We start from the raw sequence: 22,506 nt of genomic DNA on the forward strand, positions 1-22,506 counted from the left end.
GAAAGACATGCCAGAGAATGTCCTTGCAAACCAGTATTCTTGCTCACTCTGTTTCCCCATAACCTCATCAGCTAACACTTCTTCCTCATTTCTTGGAACCATTTTCTCCTTTTCCATTACACAACCATCTTTAACTTCATAAGCTCGACCACTGGCGTCAACTGCATGCAGCAAACTATTACTTTGAAGATAACTCTCTTCATTAAAAAATGGTTCAGTACTTGAACTATGCTTCCATTCTCCTAAGAACACTTTACAAAAGTTATGTTTTTTTCACTACTCTTTTCCTTTTGCTTTTTGACTTCATTACATTGACTATTTTATCTAATGTACGGATCCTGTTCAAAATTAAAATGAATAGTTTTCTTTTTAATTCCAAAGCCTTTGCAACAATTGATTCAGTATGTTTCTTTTTCTTATAACATTTTGATTTCTTCCTATATTTTTTCACATCCTTTAGCAAATTGAACATCACTCTTCTCTGAAACATTTTTCTACGAATGTTTTGAAATTCTGTTTTTCTTTTTAAATCATTCTTTCTTGCTTCTGATTGTACATTAGCATTTAGTATTTTCTTTCTATTGTCTTGTTGTTTTCTACTTGAAACACTATTTGCAGTGGATATATTTTTTACATTTTTTCTATGTTTGAGGATATTTAAAAAAAAATCCTTAGTCTGCTTACCAGAAGACTTTTTCTTTTTTCCAACATGAGGTTCTTCAACTAATTTGTGTTGTCCCATTGCAGGAGTGGAAGGAAAATCTACCATGTTGATTTCAAATGTGTTAGCATTTGCCTCTCATTTGTGAGATAGTGATTTGTGCTGAATGCTAACCATCACAGTTCAAGAAAACAAGCTGCCCCTTTCCTGCGAGTGCAAGTCTTACAGAACAAGAGCAACACAAATTAAATCTCTGACAACAATTCCTGTGTGCAGACAGACTCATGGTGTGATTCTAGGCAGAAAAAGATATTTTATTGGCAATTTCAAAGCACATTTACTACTGTGGTAGAGCAAGTGATAATTACTGCAACAGCCTGACACATTTTCCTTATAGTTTAGAGAGGCAGAAAAGAGCACATGTCCTAACAGCTACTTGAGACCATGAGCATGTGGAACCTGGGTGAGTGATTAGACTAGAGCAAAGGAAATGAGCCTTGGTGACGTTGAATGTGTTAGCGTTACACACTGCTATCTGAAATACCACACAGTGCTGAATAGTAAGCATGAGAGTGCAGGAAAATCAGCTGCCTGTGTGCTAAGAGTGTGCTTCTGGAGACTGTGTATTGTCAGGTGCAAGAGAGATCTGCATGGACACTTGCACAACTGCATGAAGACTGCAGAGATGTATGTAAGAGTACATGTGTGGTAAGGGTTAATTGGAGTTTTGAACATGTAGGAACTACCTCAACCATTGCAGGAGTGGAAGGAAAATCTACCATGTTGATTTCAAATGCGTTAGCATTTGCCTCTCATTTGTGAGATATTGATTTGTGCTGAATGCTAACCATCACAGTTCAAGAAAACAAGCTGCCCCTTTCCTGCGAGTGCAAGTCTTACAGAACAAGAGCTACACGAATTAAATCTCTGACAACAATTCCTTTGTGCACACAGACTCATGATGTGATTCTGAGCACAAAACAGTATTCCTGAGTGATACCAGTACACCTTAACTTATGGTGAAGACATACTCCATAATATCTTACAAGTTCAAGGCAGTTAAATATCTTCCAAAACATAAAATGTAAAACACAACTTTAAAAGAAGAAACACATTTCTATTATTTATATCAAAATGCACCACATACATCCCCTCTCAAATTCATAACTCACCTTTAAAAGTAGTTAGTTGAGAAAGAAATGTGCCACTCACACAGCAGATTATCAGAGCCAGAATCTCAGAGCTGTACACCTCTCACCACAACAAACCCTGGGGGTAAAAGATATACACTTAGTCCTTCCTTGTTAACCCCTCTTAGGTGAGGTTGTTTAATATTTTGCCAACTGTAATTTTGTACATATTTAAAATGTACAATGTTGTAATTTACTACATCTTGCTTTGTAGAAAGTTTATGCTCAATTCAATAGTCTTGAGCTGGCAAGCCAATGAGGAAAAAATAAAGGCTTGATTGGTTCTTTGAGAAACGCTATGTCTGATGCTTTAAGGGTGGAGTATTATTACAGACAAGTGTTTTGTTACAAGAAACCACAAAGGTTACCGTAGTAGGCATGGATTTGATGGCGTTTACTCCCTCTGAGAAACCCTTGGGGATGGACAATATGCACTTGGACAATCTAAGTATTTTTTTTAATTTGCCAGCTCTAATTTTGTATATTTGCAATGCTAGGACTGTTAGCCCTGATGGTTGGCTTGTGAGAAAGCTTACCCTCAGTTTAGTAAATAGGAGTTGGTTATAGTGACAAACCGGTGATAAAGGCTACAGGTCTGAATGATTCATTGGGAGAATGTAGGGTTTATCTGTTTATGAAAAGTTACGACAGACAGTAGGCTTGGCTTATTTATTGTGAGAAGCATATGACCAAGCCAACAGGAACTTGAGGGTAGATTGTTCTTATACGGTGTTAAACAGTAAATTGATGTTATGGCAGCCGTAGAGATTTTTAATTCTTTAGGGGTTTTCCATTTTAAACTCTTCCACAGATTCACCAGTATAGGGAAAATTTAGTATGGGATTGTGCTAGATTCAAACATCTGAAAGAAACACGTTAGTTAGATTCCTCACCTTAGAATATCCCCAGGCGTCAGACTGGATCCGGAAGATTTTTCGTCAGCAATACCCCTTGCGCGTCGCTAGGCGTCGTCTGCGGCTCCACGTCCGTCGTCGGCGTCGTGCGCCGGAATGACGTCGTCGGAGTACTTAGACGCCGCCCTCGCGCGCTGACGTCAGTTCTTCTTTTTTCCGCGCCAGTAAGCGCAGATCCGGGAGAGCTACCCCTTTAGTCACTTTTTGACTAACTTTTTTTTTGACTCTTTTTGGTCAATTCTCGACTCTGGTGCCGGTAGGATGCCTGGTTTCAAGGCCTGCGACAACTGTCACCGACTGATGTCGGTGACCGATCATCACCGCCGGTGCCTGTACTGCTTGAGCCTCGACCACGACGCGGCGTCGTGTTCCGATTGTATGGCCCTGACCTCGAAAGCTAGGCGGGAGCGGTCCCGCAAGCTTCTCGAGCTTCGCCACTCGGCTCCGCGTCGCTCTCGATCCCGGTCCAGGAGGAGGTCCAAGGATCGGTCGCGGAGCCGCACTCGACATTGTCACTCGTCTGGCTCAAAGTCTTCGGGTAAGTCGAGGCACTCCAAGAAGCGACACCGCTCTTCGGACTCCCCTCGCCGGTCGCGCGACTCGGCCGAGGGTCCGGGTGGTTCCACCCCCGCGGCTCCGCAGGAGCCGCGCAAGTCCCCATACCCGACGGTCCCTGGGACTGACGCGACGCCGGCGGAGGTCAGTGCCTTCCTCTCGGCCATGAGGAGCCTGGCCCCGCCGTCGACGCCCACTGGTGCGCCTTCGGGCCCCGCGGACTCGACTGGGCGACCTCGCATGCCGGCGGCTCCGGCCCCGGCGCCGTTGGAGGCTCCGGCCCCGACGCCGCAGGTCCCCGAGGGGCCCGAGCCTGGGCCCCCGTCAACGCCGGTCGACCTCGTTACGCCTCCTCCGCCGACACCGATACCACCCCCGACGCCGGCTCCGCTCGACGTCGATCCCCGGTTAGCCCCTGTCCGGTCCCGACGCCGATGCGGCGCCGCCCGACTCCGCATCCGACGCCGCTAGAGACACATATTGTCTATCGACCGGCTCCGATCATTCCTCCTGTTTACCAGGAATCGGATGACGGGGGCGACTGGGAGGGGTCTGATGACCCTATGGCCCTTCAGAGCCAACTTGCACAGGACTGGGCAGATGAACTGGGGGAGGCCAGTGGGTTGGATACCTCTCCGGACACTGGATTCATCTCTCCTCCGACTGTGGCTTCGGAGGAGGGTGCAGCTTTTTCTGTGGTGCTGCGCAAGGCGGCCGAAGCCCTTGGGCTTGAGCTGCCTGCCGTGGCTGTGAGGACTAACATCCTCACTGAGGTGCTTCAGTCTGCTGCATGCTCCACTGAGCCTCTGCTGCCATTCAATGAGGCCCTCACTGACATTCTGCAGGGCACCTTGTCCAAGCCCTCCACAGTCCCTCCTGTGGATAGGAACGTTGCCAGGCGCCACCGCCCTGCACCGGGCGACCCCAGTTTTCTGTCCCAACACCCCACCCCCGAGAGTCTGGTTATCCAGGCCTCTACCTCCCAATCCTCCTTCCCGTCCGCTCCTCCGGACCGGGATTACAAGAGACTGGAACAGTTTGGTAAGAAGCTGTTCTCTTCGCTCAGTTTGGGCCTGCGGTCTTTGAACACCGCCTGTCTCTTGGACCGATATTCCCACTCTCTGTGGGATGCGGTGGAGGACGTGCTGCCACTGTGCCCGGAGGAGGCCCGGGTGCGGCTTTCCTCGGCCCTGGCCATGGGAGAGATGCAGCGCGCCATGCAATCCGATGTGGACTCGACACTACGGACTCGCTGGGTAGGGCGATTTCTACCACGGTGGCGCTTAGACGTCATGCCTGGCTGCGGTCCACGTCCTTTTCAGGGGATGTCCAGAGCACCCTCATGGACATGCCTTTTGATGGCGCTCACCTTTTTGGTGACAAAGCGGACAGTGCGCTGGCTCGCTTCAAGGACTCCCGGGCTACGGCCACGTCCTTGGGCCTCTCGGCTCCACGGCCACAAACTTCCGCTTTTCGCTCCTTTCGTGGCCAAGGAAAGAGCACCTCCTCACGTCCGCCTAGCCACCGGCCGCAGAACCAGCCTGCACGCGGTCGCGGACGTGGTTTCCGCCGAGGCGGTACCGAAGGACGACGCGGTCAGTCGACATCCACCCCGGCAGCATCCGCCTCAAAGCCTTCCTAGTCCGAGCTTTCAGGCCCATTCCACGCCAGTGGGCGGCAGAGTTCGCCATCACCTGCTCCACTGGCGTTCCATCACATCGGACAGGTGGGTGCTGCAAATCGTCCGAAGGGGCTACTCCCTCCCCTTCGAGACGACCCCTCCAGCCATGCCACCGCAGCACCACCGTATCTCGGGGGATCATTTGAATCTTCTCCACGAGGAAGTTTCGGCCCTCTTGGCCAAGGGGGCCGTCGAGCGCGTTCCGAGCCCAGAAGTAGGTCGTGGTTGTTATTCCCACTACTTTCTGGTTCCCAAGAAGGGCAAAGGGGGCCTACGCTCTATCTTGGACCTCCGGAACATCAATGCCTTCCTCCGGAAGGAACGGTTCAAAATAGTGACTTTGGCTCAGGTTCTAGCTGCCCTAGACCCTGGAGACTGGATGGTAGCGTTGGACTTGCAGGACGCATATTTCCACACCCCCGTCCTGCCGGCCCACCGGCGTTACCTGCGGTTCACGGTGGGTCAGGAGCCCTTTCAGTTCACCGTGCTCCCCTTCGGCCTTACCAGTGCCCCTCGGGTGTTCACGAAAGTGATGGCGGTGGTCGCAGCTCATCTGCGCAGATCAGGGGTTCCAGTCTTCCCCTATCTCGACGACTGGTTGTTGAAGGCGGGCTCGCCCCAGGCAGTCGTCTCCCACCTCCAGACTACGGCGGATCTCCTGCATTTGCTGGGGTTTTCCATCAACGTGCCGAAGTCACACCTGAGCCCCTCTCAGAAGCTCCTCTTCATCGGAGCGGTCCTCGATTCGGCGCAGTTCCCGGTCCATCCACCGAAGCAGTGGGTCCGGGATATACAGGCCCTGATTCCCATCTTTCGGCCTCTATCCTGGGTTTCGGTCAGGCTAGTGTTGCAGCATCTGGGGCTGATGGCCTCCTGCATCCTACTAGTGCATCACGCCAGGCGGCGCATGCGGGCTCTGCAGTGGGACCTGAAGTTTCAGTGGGCCCAGCATCACGGCAACCTGTCCGACCATGTCTTGATCTCGGAGGGCACTGCACAGCAGTTGCAGTGGTGGCTCACGGACCGCGATTGGGTCACGGGCAAGAGCCTCTCCCTACCCCTTCCGGAGCATGTCGTTGTGACGGATGCGTCCCTCCTGGGATGGGGTGGCCATATGGGAGAGGCGGAGATCAGAGGCCTCAGGTCTCCGGCGAAGTCTCGCCTCCACATCAACTTGTTGGAGCTGCGAGCGATCCGACTTGCACTGAAAGCCTTCCTTCCCTCTGTCCGGGGAAGTGTCGTGCAGGTGTTCACGGACAACACCACCGCCATGTGGTATTGCAACAAACAGGGCGGGGTGGGGTCGTGGACCCTTTGTCAGGAGGCTCTGCGCCTCTGGACATGGCTGGAACACCAGGGCGTCACCCTGGTGGTTCAACATCTGGCGGGCTCTCTGAACGCCAGAGCAGACAAACTCAGCCGCCGGTGCATGATGGATCACGAATGGCGTCTGAACTCCGAGGTGGCGCAAGGTCTCTTTCAGCAGTGGGGAGAGCCTTGGTTAGATCTATTCGCCACCGACGAGAACGCGCAATGTCAACAATTCTGCGCGTTGGCATTTCCAAGGCGGCATTCGCTCGGCGACGCTTTTCGTCGCGAGTGGAGTTGCGGTCTGTTGTACTCCTTTCCGCCTATACCACTTCTGCCCAGAGTGCTGAAGAAGATCAAGCGCGACCGGGCCCATGTCATCTTGGTGGCTCCGGATTGGGCACGAAGGTACTGGTATCCCGAGCTACTCAGTATGTTGACCGATCCTCTGATACGTCTGCCCCTTCGGGAGGATCATCTGTCGCAGCAGCAGGGGACGGTCCTCCACCCGAACCTGTCCAGCCTCCACCTCCATGCGTGGAGATTGAGCGGCGGCAGTTGATGCCATTTGACTTGCCTCCTGAAGTCTGTGATATCATTCTGGCAGCCAGGCGTCCCTCCACAAAGACGGTATACGCCTGCCAGTGGAACAAATTTGTGGCATGGTGCACAGCAGAGGCTGTGGATCCCCTCTCCGCCCCTCTTTCTGAGGTTCTCCTCTTCCTTCTTTCTTTGGCCCGGCAGGGCTCTGCCCTGGGCACCTTGAAAGGTTATCTTGCTGCTCTCTCTGCCTTCTTACGGCTTCCAGATCAGCCCTCTCTTTTCAAGTCCCCTGTTGTGTCACGCTTTCTTAAAGGCATTACTTACACGTTCCCTCCTGTCCCTTTCGTAATGCCTCAGTGGGACTTGAACCTTGTCTTGACATTCCTGATGTGCGCTCCCTTTGAGCCTCTTCACAATTGTCCTCTTCATCTTCGAACTCTTAAGACTGCTTTCCTGGTAGCCATCACCTCGGCTAGACGGGTGAGTGAGCTCCAGGCTCTATCGTCCAAGCCTCCTTTTCTATCTGTTCATCCGGACAAGGTTGTCCTTCGGCCTCGTCCTTCCTTTCTACCGAAGGTGGTGACCCCCTTTCATCTTGGGCAATCTGTCACCTTGCCCACCTTCTTTCCGCCTCCGCATCCTTCCAAAGAGGAAGAGCGGCTCCACCGTCTGGACCCAAAACGTGCGCTCTCCTTTTATTTGGACCGCACTAAACAGTTCCGGGTGGACGACCAGCTTTTCATTGGCTACGTGGGTGCAAAGAAGGGAAAAGCTGTACACAAAGGGACCATCTCCCGGTGGGTCGTTTTGTGTATAAAAATCTGTTATTCCTTGGCAAAAAAGGAACCGCCTGTTGGGCTGCGCGCCCATTCTACTCGGGCCACAGCGGCTACTACTGCTTTGGGACGAGGAGTCCCTTTGCAGGACATCTGTCAGGCGGCGACGTGGGCTTCGCTGCACACGTTTGCCAGGCACTATTGCCTAGAGAGCCAAGTCCGGAGGGATGGCTTCTTTGGCCGTTCTGTCCTCCAGGACTTTCTGGTGTGATCTTGGTTCGCAGACCCACCACCGGGGTTGGTATTGCTTGGGTATCTATTCTAAGGTGAGGAATCTAACTAACGTGTTTCTTTCAGATGAACAAGTTACTTACCTTCGGTAACGATGTATCTGTAAGAAACATTAGTTAGTTAGATTCCTCACCGACCCACCCATCCTCCCCGTTCTGCGAACTGACATCTAGGGTTAAGGCTATCCCTTTCAGGGCCCTAGAATTTTTTCACCAGTGTCGGTCTCTTGCATGGCTCTGCGTTCCTGGCGCGGAAGGCTATGTACAAGAACTGACGTCAGCGCGCGAGGGCGGCGTCTAAGTACTCCGACGTCATTCCGGCGCACGACGCCGACGACGGACGCGGAGCCGCAGATGACGCCTAGCGACGCGCAAGGGGTATTGCTGACGAAAAATCTTCCGGATCCAGTCTGACGCCTGGGGATATTCTAAGGTGAGGAATCTAACTAACTAATGTTTCTTACAGATACATCGTTACCGAAGGTAAGTAACTTGTTCATCTCCACCCTAACCTAAAAAACTGATTGGCAGAGTGAGAATCATCTCCTATGATGGAGCATGACACCTAGTGTTGATGAAGGCCTGGCAACTCAAATAATCGAGGGCCACATGCATCAGAAGAAAAACCGGTCGCAAACGGGCAGATTCTTAGAATCTGCCCCTTTGCAAACTGTATTTTTGCATTTGGGATGCAAATGCAAAAATCGCAATTTAAGGAATCACTAAATTTGCGATTACTTAAATTGTGATTGCATTTAAGGAATCACAAATTGCGATGTCTCAAATGCAATGCATGCTGCCATTGAAAATAGCAATTTCACTATTATGGGACGCCAAATGAAACTTGACGGTAATTTGCAAAAACGTTGAAATATCACTAAAGTGCATTTTTCAAAGTTCCTGGTTACACACACATGCCCTTGGGGCATGTGTGTTCGCAACATATGTTCACATTCCAATTTCAGGGGTGCAATAGGGTGTCCTTTTGGCACCCTTAAAATTGCATGCGCAATTTGCGAGTACCTTTTGGGTACTCGCAAATTGCGTATGCAATTCCCATTCATTCCTATGGGCCTCAAGGACGATAGGGGTGAATGGGAAAACCAATTCCTTAATTGCGGCAAGCAATTTGCGAGTCACAATTAAGGAATTTGTAGGAATCGCAATTTTATTTGCGATTCCTTAATGCATAGGCAATAGCGATTCTTTAATTGCGATTCCTTAAAAATCGCAATTAAAGAATCGCTATTGACTTCTTTGATGCATGTGTACCCAAATCTTTGTTAGATATCACAATAGCAATTTTGGTTAGTTCAAATTCTAGTGTGCCAAGTCCATCCTTTTCTTATCGTATTCTAGCAGGATCAAATGACCTAGCACTATTCTATTATCAGGGTGTTCCTAAAGGTACTGCAGGGGCAGGCAGGTTCCTTTCTTCTCACTTCTCCTTTCAGTCTGCTCCCTTACCCCATGATATAAAGTGAATACCAAGAGTGCTTATGTATTTTAACTAACTGGGGGACTTTCTTTCCTTCCTATCAGTACATGGAGGACCGAAGGAAGCAGAAGAGATATCGGGTAAAGAAACCAAAAAATATATCCCACAGTGATTTCTCTGGAGTGGAACGTATGCAGCCAGCCCACCATCGGAATGAGAAGAAGGTGAGAGCCAACCCCTTTGTTATGTATATTTGTAAAGAGCAACATCATCCATGAGGGTATCCTCTTTAACAACTATCTCTTTCTATCAACTCTCCACTACTAACACATTTGACCTGAGAGCACCAATATCATTAAATAGAAAATTAGCAGAAGTACTTGTAATTTAGGAGAAAGAAAAAACACTTTGGTTTTCCTTACCCATTGTAGAACAGGGCTTAGGCTCATCCTTACACTCACAGTATCATCCCACTGTACATCACTCCCTTTTTAGGTTGAGCCTAAAACAGCGCATGCGCTGTTGCTCTAATTTTTGTAAGGGGATTTTCAAAGTGCTGCAGCCGCTGGCCTAAAGCCTGCGTGCATGTGCGCGTGAACGCGCGCAGCCGCCATATGTCTCCGTCACGGGTACTGTACTTCATGAAGGCGCTTTTGCTATAATCTGGCACCGGCGCTTTACTTTTAGTGTTAAAAATAAAGCGCTGGTGCCGCGATTATGGCAAAAGTAAAGAAATAGATGCTTGTTTCTATTTCTTTACCTTTGGTATAATCGCGGCACCGGCGCTTTACTTTTAATGTTAAAAATAAAGCGCCGGTGCCGGGATTATAGCAAAATTAAAGAAATAGATGCTTGTTTCTATTTCTTTACCTTTGGTATAATCGCGGCACCGGCGCTTTACTTTTAATGTTAAAAATAAAGCGCCGGTGCCGCGATTATAGCAAAAGTAAAGAAATAGATGCTTGTTTCTATTTCTAGCATCTATTTCTTTACAAAGAACAAGCATTGGCATAGCCAATAGGTCTCGCTTTTGGGACCTTATAAGTATTTATGCAGCACAATTTCTTTGGTGCAACAACAACTGTTGCATGGCTAAACACTTACAAGGTCCCAAAGGCGAGACCTATTGGCTATGCCAATGCTTGTTCTGCATGCTGCACAGCCGATTTTTTACTTTTTCTGAGTTTTTCATAATGTGTTGATTTTTTGTTTTCATGCTCTAAATCCCCATAAAAATCATAGCATCTTTGTTAGACTTGTCTACAGCATGTCTGGGGCTCTTCTAATTATAGAACATTCACTTTTGGAAAAAATAAATTGCAGTCGCCAGTTTTCTGCCTTTAAAACGTACAGGTACTGCTGCTCTTGATAAGATACATTCATTCCAGCATGTGTTTTTCACTTCCAGGCAGAAGACTCTGGAGTTAACTAAATAGAGAAGGCATCTGTTTGTTTGGTAGCAAACCCATCCCCACTCAGAAATGCAGCAGAACATAGATTACAGGACACTATGGTTTATCTAAATCCTACTTATAGTACCCTAAACGCGCTTTGCTTAGATATTCAGCATGAAATTGCTCTCTTAACGAAAGTTTCATAAAAACAATCTGTTGAGTTGGATGTCTTATTTAAGGACCTCCTTTCACGCAGTGCTCTTCAAAACTATTTCACGGTGGTAGAACTCTAGAATAACGTCAACAACCTGTCCTTTTTTCAGCCTCGGGGGGGGGGATTGTGCTCTGTGTGATGATGCACGTGTCTCCTATGAAGATGCCATTTAACTATCCTGCATGATTATACAAGAGTAGCAGCATCAAAAATAATGAGGAATTTATTTACAAGTCCTGGCCAGCTAGACATAAATTTGCTTCCATAGGAGAAATAAAATTATGAAATTGATTGAGCATGTTGCTCACCAGACTGGCATTCACCACTATTACCCTGGGCTGTTAAGGTTCACATATCTCAGATGTCACTGTCTAGTTAATACTCTGCACTGCTTTTACAAGCTCTCCTACCAGACCTTCTACATTTTGTCTTCTCTGCCCTATGTTTTTTCTCTAGTGAACTCAACATTCTCCAGGCAGATAGGTCTTGCACAATGCTGTTACTGTGCTGTTTATCTGTCGAGGTCACCCGAAGTGAAACCCGACCCTCAGTGGGCTGTTTTACCTGTACCCCTGTGGAAGAGTAAGAGGAGCATTTGTGTATGTGTGTTGACAGTGACAGGAGTACATCATGTTCATTGGCATGCCCAGTTCATGTGTGCTCCAGATGGTGGTCTCCCTATGGCCTTACTTTTGTGTATGGTGGACAAGAGAGTCCGCACACCACTGTGATGAGGGTTCCTTACCCAAAACCAGTGTTTGCTGTTGTTGGAAGAAGCTTCCCGTCATCAACTTCTTTTGTTGAGGTTATATTTCCCTTGCTTTGATGAAACTCGCCCCTTCTCCTTGGTGTTTATAGTTGTCAACCAGCAGCAGTGTTCTTCTGTTAGGCTCTGTGGGTCTTAGGAACCACATCCACACCAGGACCAGTTATAACTGATCTAAGAGCTACTCCTGACAGCAGAAGCACAGCTTCAGGATTTTTTTTTTTTTTTTAAAGCTTTAACAAAAAGGCAACCAGTTGGTTATATTTGGTGCCTTGCCTGTGCCAGCAATGTAGCATATACATACTTGTGCAATAAAGTGGTACACCATTTGGACTTTCAGGGGGACTGTGTGCGCCAGTGAAGCAGTCCTGATCACAAAGCCCAGTGAGCCATGAGAGCTGCATTGCCACTATGACAAAGGCTAGCAAGAAGGAATGAAGATCAGACAAACATTTCTTTGATTATGGAGCTGTATTTTCACCCCTCTCAAGATGGTGAGCCTCGTCACCCTGACCCTCAGAGTGCCCACATAACTCCAGAATGACTGACAGGTTGTTTGCATTTTCTGGTGATTGGTTGAGAATAATTTGGACCATCCCTCTAACCCTAACAGTCTCAGTTCAGCTTTATGCTTGATAGTAGCTAATCTGTATTGACTAGGGCCAGTTGGAACTGGTAAAGCCTTGTGGTTCAGTAGGTGCCACCGTCCTGTAGTTGCCCTCCATTGGAAAAAAAAGTGTCTGCGACTGCTCCCCCAGCTAGCGAGTTCAAATGAGTAGTGGCCTTTGGGAAGAGGGTATTTTCGTCCTCTAGCTTGGCCCTCTGGTCCGTCAATGGCAGTTTCTGGCTGGGCAGTTACTCCCATGCTCTCTAGGACTCACTCTCTCAAATGCTCCCTGGTGTCCCAGAATACCTCTGACCTGCCCTAACCCAAGAAATGCACAGATGCGAAGCTGCCAAATTCATGATTTCCTACAGCTTGTATACCAAGGACTCCCATCGGGTGATGTCAAGTTGTCCCTTAAGGACATGCCCTTTGCTGGGACTTGCCTGTTTGGGGACAAAGCAGATTCCGCTCCGAAGCCCTATAAAGAGAGCAGGACCACAGTGGGCTGCTTGGGCTTATCTGCTCTGACACGCCAGTCACATCAAACCTTTCACTCTTTCCGTGGCCATGGCAGAGACACTGCCCTACAGACAGCCCCCTCATACACAGCAAAGTTACTAACCTTTTTGTGGCTGTGGCACCCATCGACCCTGCACAAAAGGACTGTGTGCTAGGCATGCTTCCACAGACCCACCTCTAAATAGGTACTTCTTTGGTATCTATTCAAAAGGTGAGGAATCTGTGGTTGGATGTCCCCGTCAGTAACTTCGGTAACTCTTTGTGGTATAGACTCTATCTAACCACAGATTCCTCACCATTGTCCCATCCTCCCTGTTTTGTGAATTTGTCTCTATCTATTAATAAACGTCTAAGTTGAGGAATCTGCAAATTGATCATTATCGACTTACTGATGGGTCTCTGCGTCTGGAGACCCAGAAGGCCTTGAAAGTAACTGATATCAGTTCGCTGGAGTGGCTCTTATATAGGCCCCGCAATCCTTTCCGGAGTGATACGGCATCAGTGCGGAGCCACACGGCACCACGTACGGGTGCGCAGAGGTACTACTGAAAAGTTTCCAATTCCAGTCTTAAGCATGGGGAATATTCAGAGCGTGAGGAATCAGCTAATAGACATAGTCACTATCAGAAAAGAGCTTTACCAAAGGTAAGCAATTTGTTCATTTGGTCTTCGTTACATTTAGTGATAGTCCCATTATTTCATTATGCTCCTTGACTTACAAGGATTCACAGGTCTTATTGATTTTTAGCTATGAGAGTTGAATCGTTCAATACCAAATGTTGATATTTGTTTTCACCAGTGTTAAATCTGTTTTTGAAAATAGTGTTTGTAGCATGTGTTGCTGTAGATGTGTATGTGAGGAAATATGCTTTATGGTGTGGCTGTGCAACCTCACTGTGTACCATAATTACCAACCGCTTTAGGGACAGTATGTTTTGTTTGTCAAACGTTCAGCTCAAACCTCAGTGGCTCTGCGTGAGAAAGTACCCTCTTTCTGCATGGTTGCCCCCACTTTTTGCTGAGTTGCTGATGTGCTTTGACTGAGTTTGCCCTGGACTCCTGCTAACTAGTAACCCAGGGCCTATGTCCTTTGCCTAAAACTGCATCGATGCCTAGACCCAATTGGCATCTCTGGCCACAGGTCAGTCCCTGGTAAATGGCACCACAGGTATCCAGGGCACTGTGACCAGAGAAGTCCTTTAAGTATGCAGCACTTATTGTGCCACCCTTAGTGGTCCTGTGCCAATACACTGACACTCTGCCTTCGCAGGCTGCGTATTTTGCTGCAGAGCAAAGTGAAGAGTCAACATGGCCTACAATCCACTGCCCTGGCATAAATTTGTCACCCTTCTAGCTGGGTGCACTATACCAGTGGTGAGGGTACAGGTGCATGAGCCCTGTACCCCTACAGTGTCTATGTCCATTCTTAGACATTGTAAATGCAGTGCTTCCATTGAGTATATGGTGCTGGGAGTTTGTCATTACGAACTCCACAGCACCATAATGGCTACACTGAAAACTGAGAAGTTTGGTATAAAACTTCTCAGCACATTAAACCCACACTGATGCTAGTGTGGGATTGTGAGAAAGTGCCCTCTTTCTTGCATGAAATGCCCCCACTTTTTGCTGAATTTCTGATGTTCTTTGACTGAATGTGCCCTGGGCTCCTGCTAATCAGGTACCCAGGGCCTATGTTCATTCCCTAAAATTGCATTGAAGCCTAAACCCAATTGACCTCTCTGGCCACATGTCAACTCCTGGTAAATAGTACCATAGGTACCCAGGGCACTGATCAGAGAAGGCCTCTCAGGGCTGCAGCACTTATTGTGCCACCCTTAGAGGCCCTGTACCCTGACACACACACACTGCTTTTGCAGGCTGCGCGTCTGGGTGCAGAACAAAGTGAAGGGTCGACATGGCACACATCTCTATGTGCCATGCCCACAAACCACTGCCCTGGCATAGATCGGTCACCCCTCTGGCAGGGTGCACTATACCAGTGGTGAGGGTACAGGTGCATGAGCCCTGTACCCCTACAGTGCCCAAGTCCACTCTTGGGCATTGTAAGTGCAGTGCTGCCATTAAGAGTATATGGTGCTGGGAGTTTGTCATTACGAACTCCACAACACCATAATGGCTACACTGAAGACTGGGAAGTTTGGTATCAAACTTCTCAGCACATTAAACCCACACTGATGCCAGTGTGGGATTTAATGTAAAATGCACATCTGATAGAGACTACTAGCCGCAGATTCCTTCACGTAGAATTATCCCCAGGCGTGAGACTGGATCCGGAAACTTTTTTGCCACAGCATCCCTGCGCGCCAGGGGCGGGGCGACATCACACGACTCCGCCCAGGCGTCGTCCGCATACGTGACGTCAGCGAGGACACATAAGACCCGCCCCAGCGCGCCTACATCCTTTCCGATCCTTGCTACGGGCCTGTTAGGGCCCCTTTTTCTTTCATTTCTTTTGTGGAACAGTGTGTGAATGCCTTAAATCTTAAATCGAGCTTTAAATCTTGCACGTCTTGTGGGCGTCTTATGTCGGCAACGGACTCTCACCTCATTTGTATGTGGTGTTTGGGGCAGGATCACGGCACCACAGATTGTACGGCGTGCCAATAGTTGAAGCCGAAGTTGAAGTCGCGGCGCGTCTCTCCAGGTCGACGTCCACCCCTCGGTCTGCTTCGGTGGACGGCTTCAGATACGGCCATGGTCGTCTTACTCTCCTTTCTCTGATGTCACGTGAGCGTCGCTCCCCGGTGGGTAAGTGTCACAGTTTGTCCCCGGGGGCTGGTTACCAGCCTACCGGGGGCGTGGACTCTCCGCGGGTGATGCGGCCCCGCGTGTCGTCCTATCCACCGTTTCCCGGTGTTGGGGCATTGAGAGTCCAAATGGAGACATACGTGGCGGCTTTGCAGGCCTCGCTGGAGTCTCCTCCTCCTTCCCCTCCTGGGGCGTCGGCAGATCCCTCACCATGCGCAGGGCCCTCTGCTGCGCCGCCGGTGGCTCCGGCCCTGGCGCCGACTGGTTCAGATCCAGGCTTGGAGGATGTAGTACTGTTGTGGTGCGGCTCCTCTGGGGCACCTCCTTCAGGACACGGCGTCTCTGCCTCGCCGCAAACTCCTGCGGGGGTTCCTGTGGTGCCGCGGGAGGTCGCCAGGGCTCTGGTCGCATCCCCGAGCCCCTCTCGGTCCTTTGACAAGGTGGTCCTGACTAAGGCCGAGATTATGCAGCTACGGCGCTGGCAGCAGCTGGACCGTGCGGGGCCACAGGGGTCGGGGGACCCTCCTCGTCCCGCTCCGGGTCGAGGCCGAGGGAAGACCCCTCGTCCCTCTCGGGGCCCCTCTCGTCCCTCTCCACAGGCAGCTGCCTCGTCGGAGGGCAAGTCGGAGGTTGAATCGTCCCTGGCGCCACCACATGGGCTGCTGAGCGATCTTCGCCTCATTCTGGGCCGCAGCTGGCAGAGGGCTTCGTGCCACTCCCCAGGCCCAGCCCGTTCCCCCACGCAGGTGGCTGCCTCGGCGGGGGTCAGGTCAGCGTCATTCCGGTGCCGCCCCGTGGGCCGGTGCGGCTCCAGCTCCACTCTGGTCTCCTCTCCGGTACGGGGTGGCTTGGAGGTACCTTGTCCGGTGACGCCGGCTGGTGCCGACATCCTACCTCAAGCAGCGGACTCTACGGCTCCGCGCAGGGGTTGTACCGTGAATTCTTCTTCGGACACTCCTTCTCCGGAGGCAGGCTGTATATTGGTGTCATCCTCCCCTGAGACTGGTCGCCGTTTGGTGGCTTTTTCACCGGCATCGAAGGGCGGCTCCCTGCCCTTCCTGAGGCAGAGGTGTTCGTCGGAAGAGCGGCAGGTCCCTCATTCTTCGGCTCCTTCTGACTTCCAGGTCTGGCCCTTGCCCGTCCCGCTTGGCCTCGGGACGGCCGCCTTAGTTTGCAGCCGTCGCCCACGGAGGAGCTGCTTTCTCCACTGCAGGGCCATACGGAGGCGGGAGCGGCCTTCGCTCATGCGGTGCCCACGGCTGTGGGCATCCTGCGCATGGGTGACCCGGTGGCTCACTTTCTGGCGGACCATCTATTGGAGGTCCTCCACCAGGGCTCTGGTGGGAGAGAAATCTTACTTCGCTTTGAAGGTTCGCTCCTTTCTTCCTTGACGGGGGCTTGGAAGCGTCCTGCCTCAGGGGATCCGGTGCTGCAGCATCTTCTGTGCCGGCACGGATGACCCGGCGTGTCTTTCCCTTCACCCCTCAGCCGCCAGTCCCCTTTTGCGGACTGCTTTTCCCTCCCTACCGCCACTGTTGACTCCGCCGTCCCGAGAGGACCGCTGGCTGGACTCTTGGGGGCGTAGCATGTTCGCCTCGACCAGCACGGCCCTGCGGGCCCATAACACCTTGTGTGTGCTGGCTAGGGCCTCCTCCTGTTTGTGGGACTCGGCTGAGTCTCTGGGATCTACAGTGTCCCATGAGTCTGGTCCAGTGGACTTACGGCATCACGCTTTGGATGGCCGGGAGCTTGCAGCGTTTATTCTCCGCTCTGCTCTGGACATCTCAGAGGTGCTGGGCCGGGCCATGGCTTCCTCAGTCGCTCTCCGTCGCCATGCTTGGCTTTGGGACGGAGTATTCCCTGAGAATATTCAGGAGCGACAAATCAACCTTCCGTTTGATGGCAGCCTGTTGCTACATGCCCCGGCCGACTCTGCCATCCAAATGCTCTTGGCAGGGCTCCGTCCTCCTCCTCCGCCTTATCCTCCTCCTCCTCCTCCTCCGTCCCCTCCTCAGTGAATTCTGAGTTGGGTTGCTTCTGGGCCTTCTTAGGCCGGTTGTTCTAGCTGTGGAGTGTTTTTTGGCCGTTTACGTCCTTCCTTGGGACTTTGGCATTGTTGGCTGCTGGACGTCCCTTGTGTTGATGGTGTGTGGATTCTGCAGGAGTTGTTGCGCAGACTTGGCCCTGAGATTGGGCCTTCTGCTTTGCTTGGGCTGTTTGTCAAGCCTTCACCGGGGGGTGTTTTTTCCCCGTGGCTCTTTTGTTTTTTCCTCTGCTGCGGAAGTTCTTCCTAAGAGGGTTCCCATATCTTGGGACTTAACGTACCCTATGTGGGGTAGTGGTAGCTGTCATATAGCTTGCGCTCTTCTAGAGGGTTCTGGTCGCCTTCGGTTGCTTGGTCGGTTGCTTTTGCTTCCTGAGGTCGTGTGCGCGGCCACTCGTAGTGGTGTGCCCGGGCATCTCCTCCTCTCCCTGCTCCTGTCCTGAGGTCTGGGATGATCCTGTGTTCTCCCTTGCCAGGCGTCGCCTACTCGGCCTTCCTGGGGCCTCGGGCTGTTCTTCATGCTTCTGGCGGCTTGACTGCCGGCGCTGTTCTGGCTGGCAGGCTGCTCTCCATCTGGAGTGGGTTTGCCTTCTTTTCCCTCATTTCCTTGGGCCCTCTAAGCTTCTTCTTCTTCCGCCTTTCCTGCCTTGGCATTGGACGGCAGCTATGTTGCCTTGTGGGGGAGAGTGGTGCTTCGGCCTCTCCGTCCTTACCCTTGGTTCCTCTGCTGTGAGGGCACGAGCCTCTTAAGCCTTCTTTCTCTCCTACATCCCCTTGGGGTCGGTGGGGTTCTTCTGGTGGGGGGGTTCCCTTGGCCTGGCAGGGGCGAGGTTCTACCTGGTCCACAGATTTGGTCCCCTGTGGGGCCCTCTGTTCTGCATTGGCTGGTGGGGTCCTTTCGCAGACCCTCCTTTACCGTGGGTATTGCTAGGGTATCTATTCTACGTGAAGGAATCTGCGGCTAGTAGTCTCTATCAGATGTACGAGTTACTTACCTTCGGTAACAATGTATCTGGTAGAGACGATTCTAGCCGCAGATTTCTTCACGGCATGCCCTTCCTCCCCTATTCTGCGAGGACCCTTGGGTTGGTCTTCGGGACTCGCCTCCCAGTGGGGGGCTGTGTCTCCTGTGAGTGCCTTCCTTGTTCTTGACGGGTGACTCCGTCTGGGGGCCATTCATTCCTCCATGGTTCTTTGGAGGATGGGGTTCTTGTGCTCCGCTGCCCTGCTGCTCTGGCTACACCAGGTTTGGGGGGGGGGGGGGGGACTGCTTTCTATCCCTGTCCTCCCTCCCCTCCCTTCCTCCTATTGCTATCCTCTGATTGAGGGTCCTCTGGCCATGTCTTGCCCTTGTCCTTGTGGGTGGTTGCCCTCTAGGTTGGGGTGGCTTGGAAGTTCGTTGTCCCTGTCGGTCTTGGGACAGGTTCCATTCCTTGCTCAGGATGGTGGGGGTGGGTTTACTACGTGTGCCATGACTTTACGCATGTTCTTGCCTTCGGGGCACAGGGATGGGAGGCTGTCTATGTGCTGGCAGAGTGACTGCGCAGGTTTCTGCTTGTCCTTCTTTCCCTGCCCTTGGGTTCTGCAGTGTTGCCACTACTCTGATGGTAGTGTTAGTCACTGTTTCTTTCAAATCTTTCTGCTCTTCGCACACTGTTCCCATACTTCCAGTTTTTTATCTGGTGGTTGCGCGTTGTGGTGCGGAAAAGTTCTCCGAAGAAAACTGACGTAGGCGCTCCGGGGCGGGTCTTATGTGACCTCGCTGACGTCATGTACGCGGACGACACCTGGGCGGATTCGCGTGATGTCGCCCTGCCCCTGACGCGCAGGGCTGCTGTGGCAAAAAAGTTTCCGGATCCAGTCTCACGCCTGGGGATAATTCTCCGTGAAGGAATCGGCGGCTAGAATCGTCTCTACCAGATACATTGTTACCGAAGGTAAGTAACTCGTACAACTGAGGGCATCCTAGAGGTGCCCCCTGAAACTCTACCAACTTCTAGTGACTCGACTGAATGGCTGTTTAGGCTGCCACCAACAGACATGTTTCTGGACCCCTGGATCGAGAGCCTGCTGCTCTCAGGGGCCTGAAACAATGCACATCCTGGGACGAGGTGCCAAGCCTCCTCCCCCCCAGGATGGGCAGGGTTCACGAAGGGGAAGCTTTACAGGCCTGACGCCTTTGTGAGCCTCTCCAGACCATTTGCTGCTTTCAGCAACTGGTCCCCACTGGTTCTACCCCCCGGGCGGGAGAACCGGCGGGAAAAACAAGTGAGGGAAAGAGGTGTGCCCACCTCTGCCAACTCCATCCCTCAAGTGGGGGAGACGAGGTGAAGCACAACTCTGAGTCCCCACCATCTTGAGGATGGGGGGGACCTAGCCAACCAGGGCAAGACTCCTGCCCCCCCTCCCACTGGAGGGTGGCATGATAGGTGGTGTACCCACCCCAGGGAAGGGACCCATTGGTCCCTGCCCTTTACCTACCTGTAACGCCCCTAAATCTAGTATTTAGGGGGCACCCTGAACCTTGCTTCCTGAGATCCAGAAACGACCAGAAGAAAAGAAGGACCGAACAGCCGTGCAGCCAGCTAACAAGAGAAAGACGCCCACTGACTTGGCCCCAGCCCTACAGGCCTGTCTCCCCTCGAACCTGCTCCTGTGAAATCCCTGTGTGTCCTGCAGCCAGCAACCTCGAAAACCCCGGAGGACCTGCCTGCCTTTACTTCCAAAGACTGCTTCTCCTGTGAACACCGGATTTGTGCAACTGCAACCTCTGGCAGCAGCCGGAGACCGCAAATCCAGCCCACTCTGCACCCACCAAATCCGTCCCGAGCTCGAGTGGAAAAACACCACCAGGAGGTCACCCCGGCAATCCTGACCGAAATCCGGCGACCCCTGACCTGCCTCAAGCCTCCAGCCGACGCCTGCAGCCTAAATCCAGAAGGCCCCCACCCGACCGCGACCGGGGCTGGTGAGAAGATCAGACCCCAAAAGGAACGCCTGCACCCGAAACCCCACAGCTTTGTGTGCCCAAACCAATGGTGCCTTACCAACCCTCAACTTCCCAACTTACCTCTCCAAGTGGTGGTCGCACCCAGAAGTCCTTAGTCTCCCTGCCTGCAGTACAAACCGGAGGTTCTCCATAAAAAAAAACAGGGCACCCGACCTCGAAATAGCACCCTGCAAACAGCTGCCCTAGTGCCGCTGAGGGTGCACCTTTTGTGCTACTTTGTTGCCCCATTTGCCCTGTGTCAAGAATTCCTGTCATGCGAGGGGAGAAAAAACACGCCCTTATGTAAACAGGAGAGCTGTTACATAACTCAAGGAAAACACGCCCTTATGTAAACAGGAGAGCTGTTACATAACTCAAGGAAAACACGCCCTTATGTAAACAGGAGAGCTGTTACATAACTCAAGGAAAACACGCCCTTATGTAAACAGGAGAGCTGTTACATAACTCAAGGAAAACACGCCCTATAAAGGGAGGAACCGGGAGGTACAACGCTGTCGGATATTGTGTTTACACCGACGTACCTGCTTAGTGAAGAGCAGTGTTCCGGAGTGGTGCTCCAGTAAGGCAAGAACGGAGGTAGGTCGAGTCGTTACTCCCTGGGCCGTGTCTTGCCCCATCGTCACCTGTGAAGGACCCGGAAGCTCTACCGGATAACCATTGAGCTTCGCTTTTTGACTCGGCTGAGTCAAAGCGCAGTGGCGCTTTTGCTGGTTGGAGTCGTAACTCCCAGCCCGACCAGAGATACAGGGACTGCCAGCTGTAACGCACACCAGGAGGTGTTTGCCGCGTTACAGACTCGGAAGTCCACGGGATCGATCGAGCGGCTGCTCTCGGTTCAGTCTTCTTTGCTTGTGATTGGGGTATCGGTGACGTATCACCAGGAGGTGACTCCGCGTCCCGGTGCAGTCTGAGGAAGAGGTTGAGCGGCTGCTCCCTTCAGGTAGAGACCCCGGCTGGGTGTTTCCCTGACTCCTCGATTCTCCCCAACACTCTTCGTGCCCCTCACAGCCTACCGATTGGCATTGTCGGCCATTTCATTTCTGCCCTCTGTTGGCATACGCCGGGATCGGCGTATATGCAGAGGACGGTTAGGACCATCCGTGCTGTGGGCTGGTAACGTACTTAGCCTGGAGGATTCCAGTGACTATAACCTTTGTTTATTCCTTGTATTATTTTTGCCTTCATTAAAATAACTAAACCTTCACAAGTGGTTGCGTTCTCATTATCGTGTCTGTTAAACGATCCTGAGACGTTCAGGGCGTTACACCCTGACCTAAACCCTAGGAGCCAACCGGAGGCCCCCTAATCCCCATTGGATAACATTGGGCCTCAACCTCTGCACCCGGCCGCCCTAGTGCCGCTGAGGGTGCAACCAGAGTGCATCACTGACCCTGGGGGACCCCTGAGTCTAACCCAAGAACCTTAACTCCCACAGTTGATTACTTACCTGTGAACCGATAACCTGTTTTTCCTCCATACGGTAACATTGACAATTTTCTTCCAAAAAGTTTCTACGTGTGGATTTTTGAAATTTCAAAATATTCTTTACAAATAGCACAAATAACCAAAACGTATTTACCTACCTGTTTGCAGGAAATGTCCCAGTGCTGAATCTAGGTATCCAGCACTGAGTTAGAAACGTAATGTAAAAAGTAACTTACCTGTAATTTACTGAAAAAGCCTATTCATTTCAATGTACTGGATTTGCTAAGTATTGCAGCCTACTGCATCCCCTGTAAATCAAGCAAAGTACATTTTCTATTGCATTTTCAAACTGTTCTATATTCAGCAACGTATTACTGAAAAGTATTTAATGCTTACCTGTGC

The 22,506-nt window shown here is 51.2% G+C and overlaps 1 protein-coding gene across 3 annotated transcripts in view; it reads left to right on the forward strand.

Annotated features, from left to right (window-relative positions):
• Positions 1-22,506, forward strand: part of LOC146871825 (ATP-dependent chromatin remodeler CHD8-like) — a 3,469,548-nt gene that overhangs the window by 3,415,959 nt on the left and 31,083 nt on the right. For all 3 annotated transcript variants that reach the window (XM_085651762.1, XM_085651758.1, XM_085651757.1), the window contains one exon: positions 9,461-9,580. In XM_085651762.1, coding sequence (XP_085507888.1) covers positions 9,461-9,580 — 120 coding nt within the window. The remainder of the gene's footprint in view (positions 1-9,460; positions 9,581-22,506) is intronic.

The sequence above is a fragment of the Triturus cristatus genome, chromosome 1_1 (assembly GCF_964204655.1).
Source record: "Triturus cristatus chromosome 1_1, aTriCri1.1, whole genome shotgun sequence".
NCBI classification, from domain to species: Eukaryota; Metazoa; Chordata; class Amphibia; order Caudata; family Salamandridae; genus Triturus; species Triturus cristatus.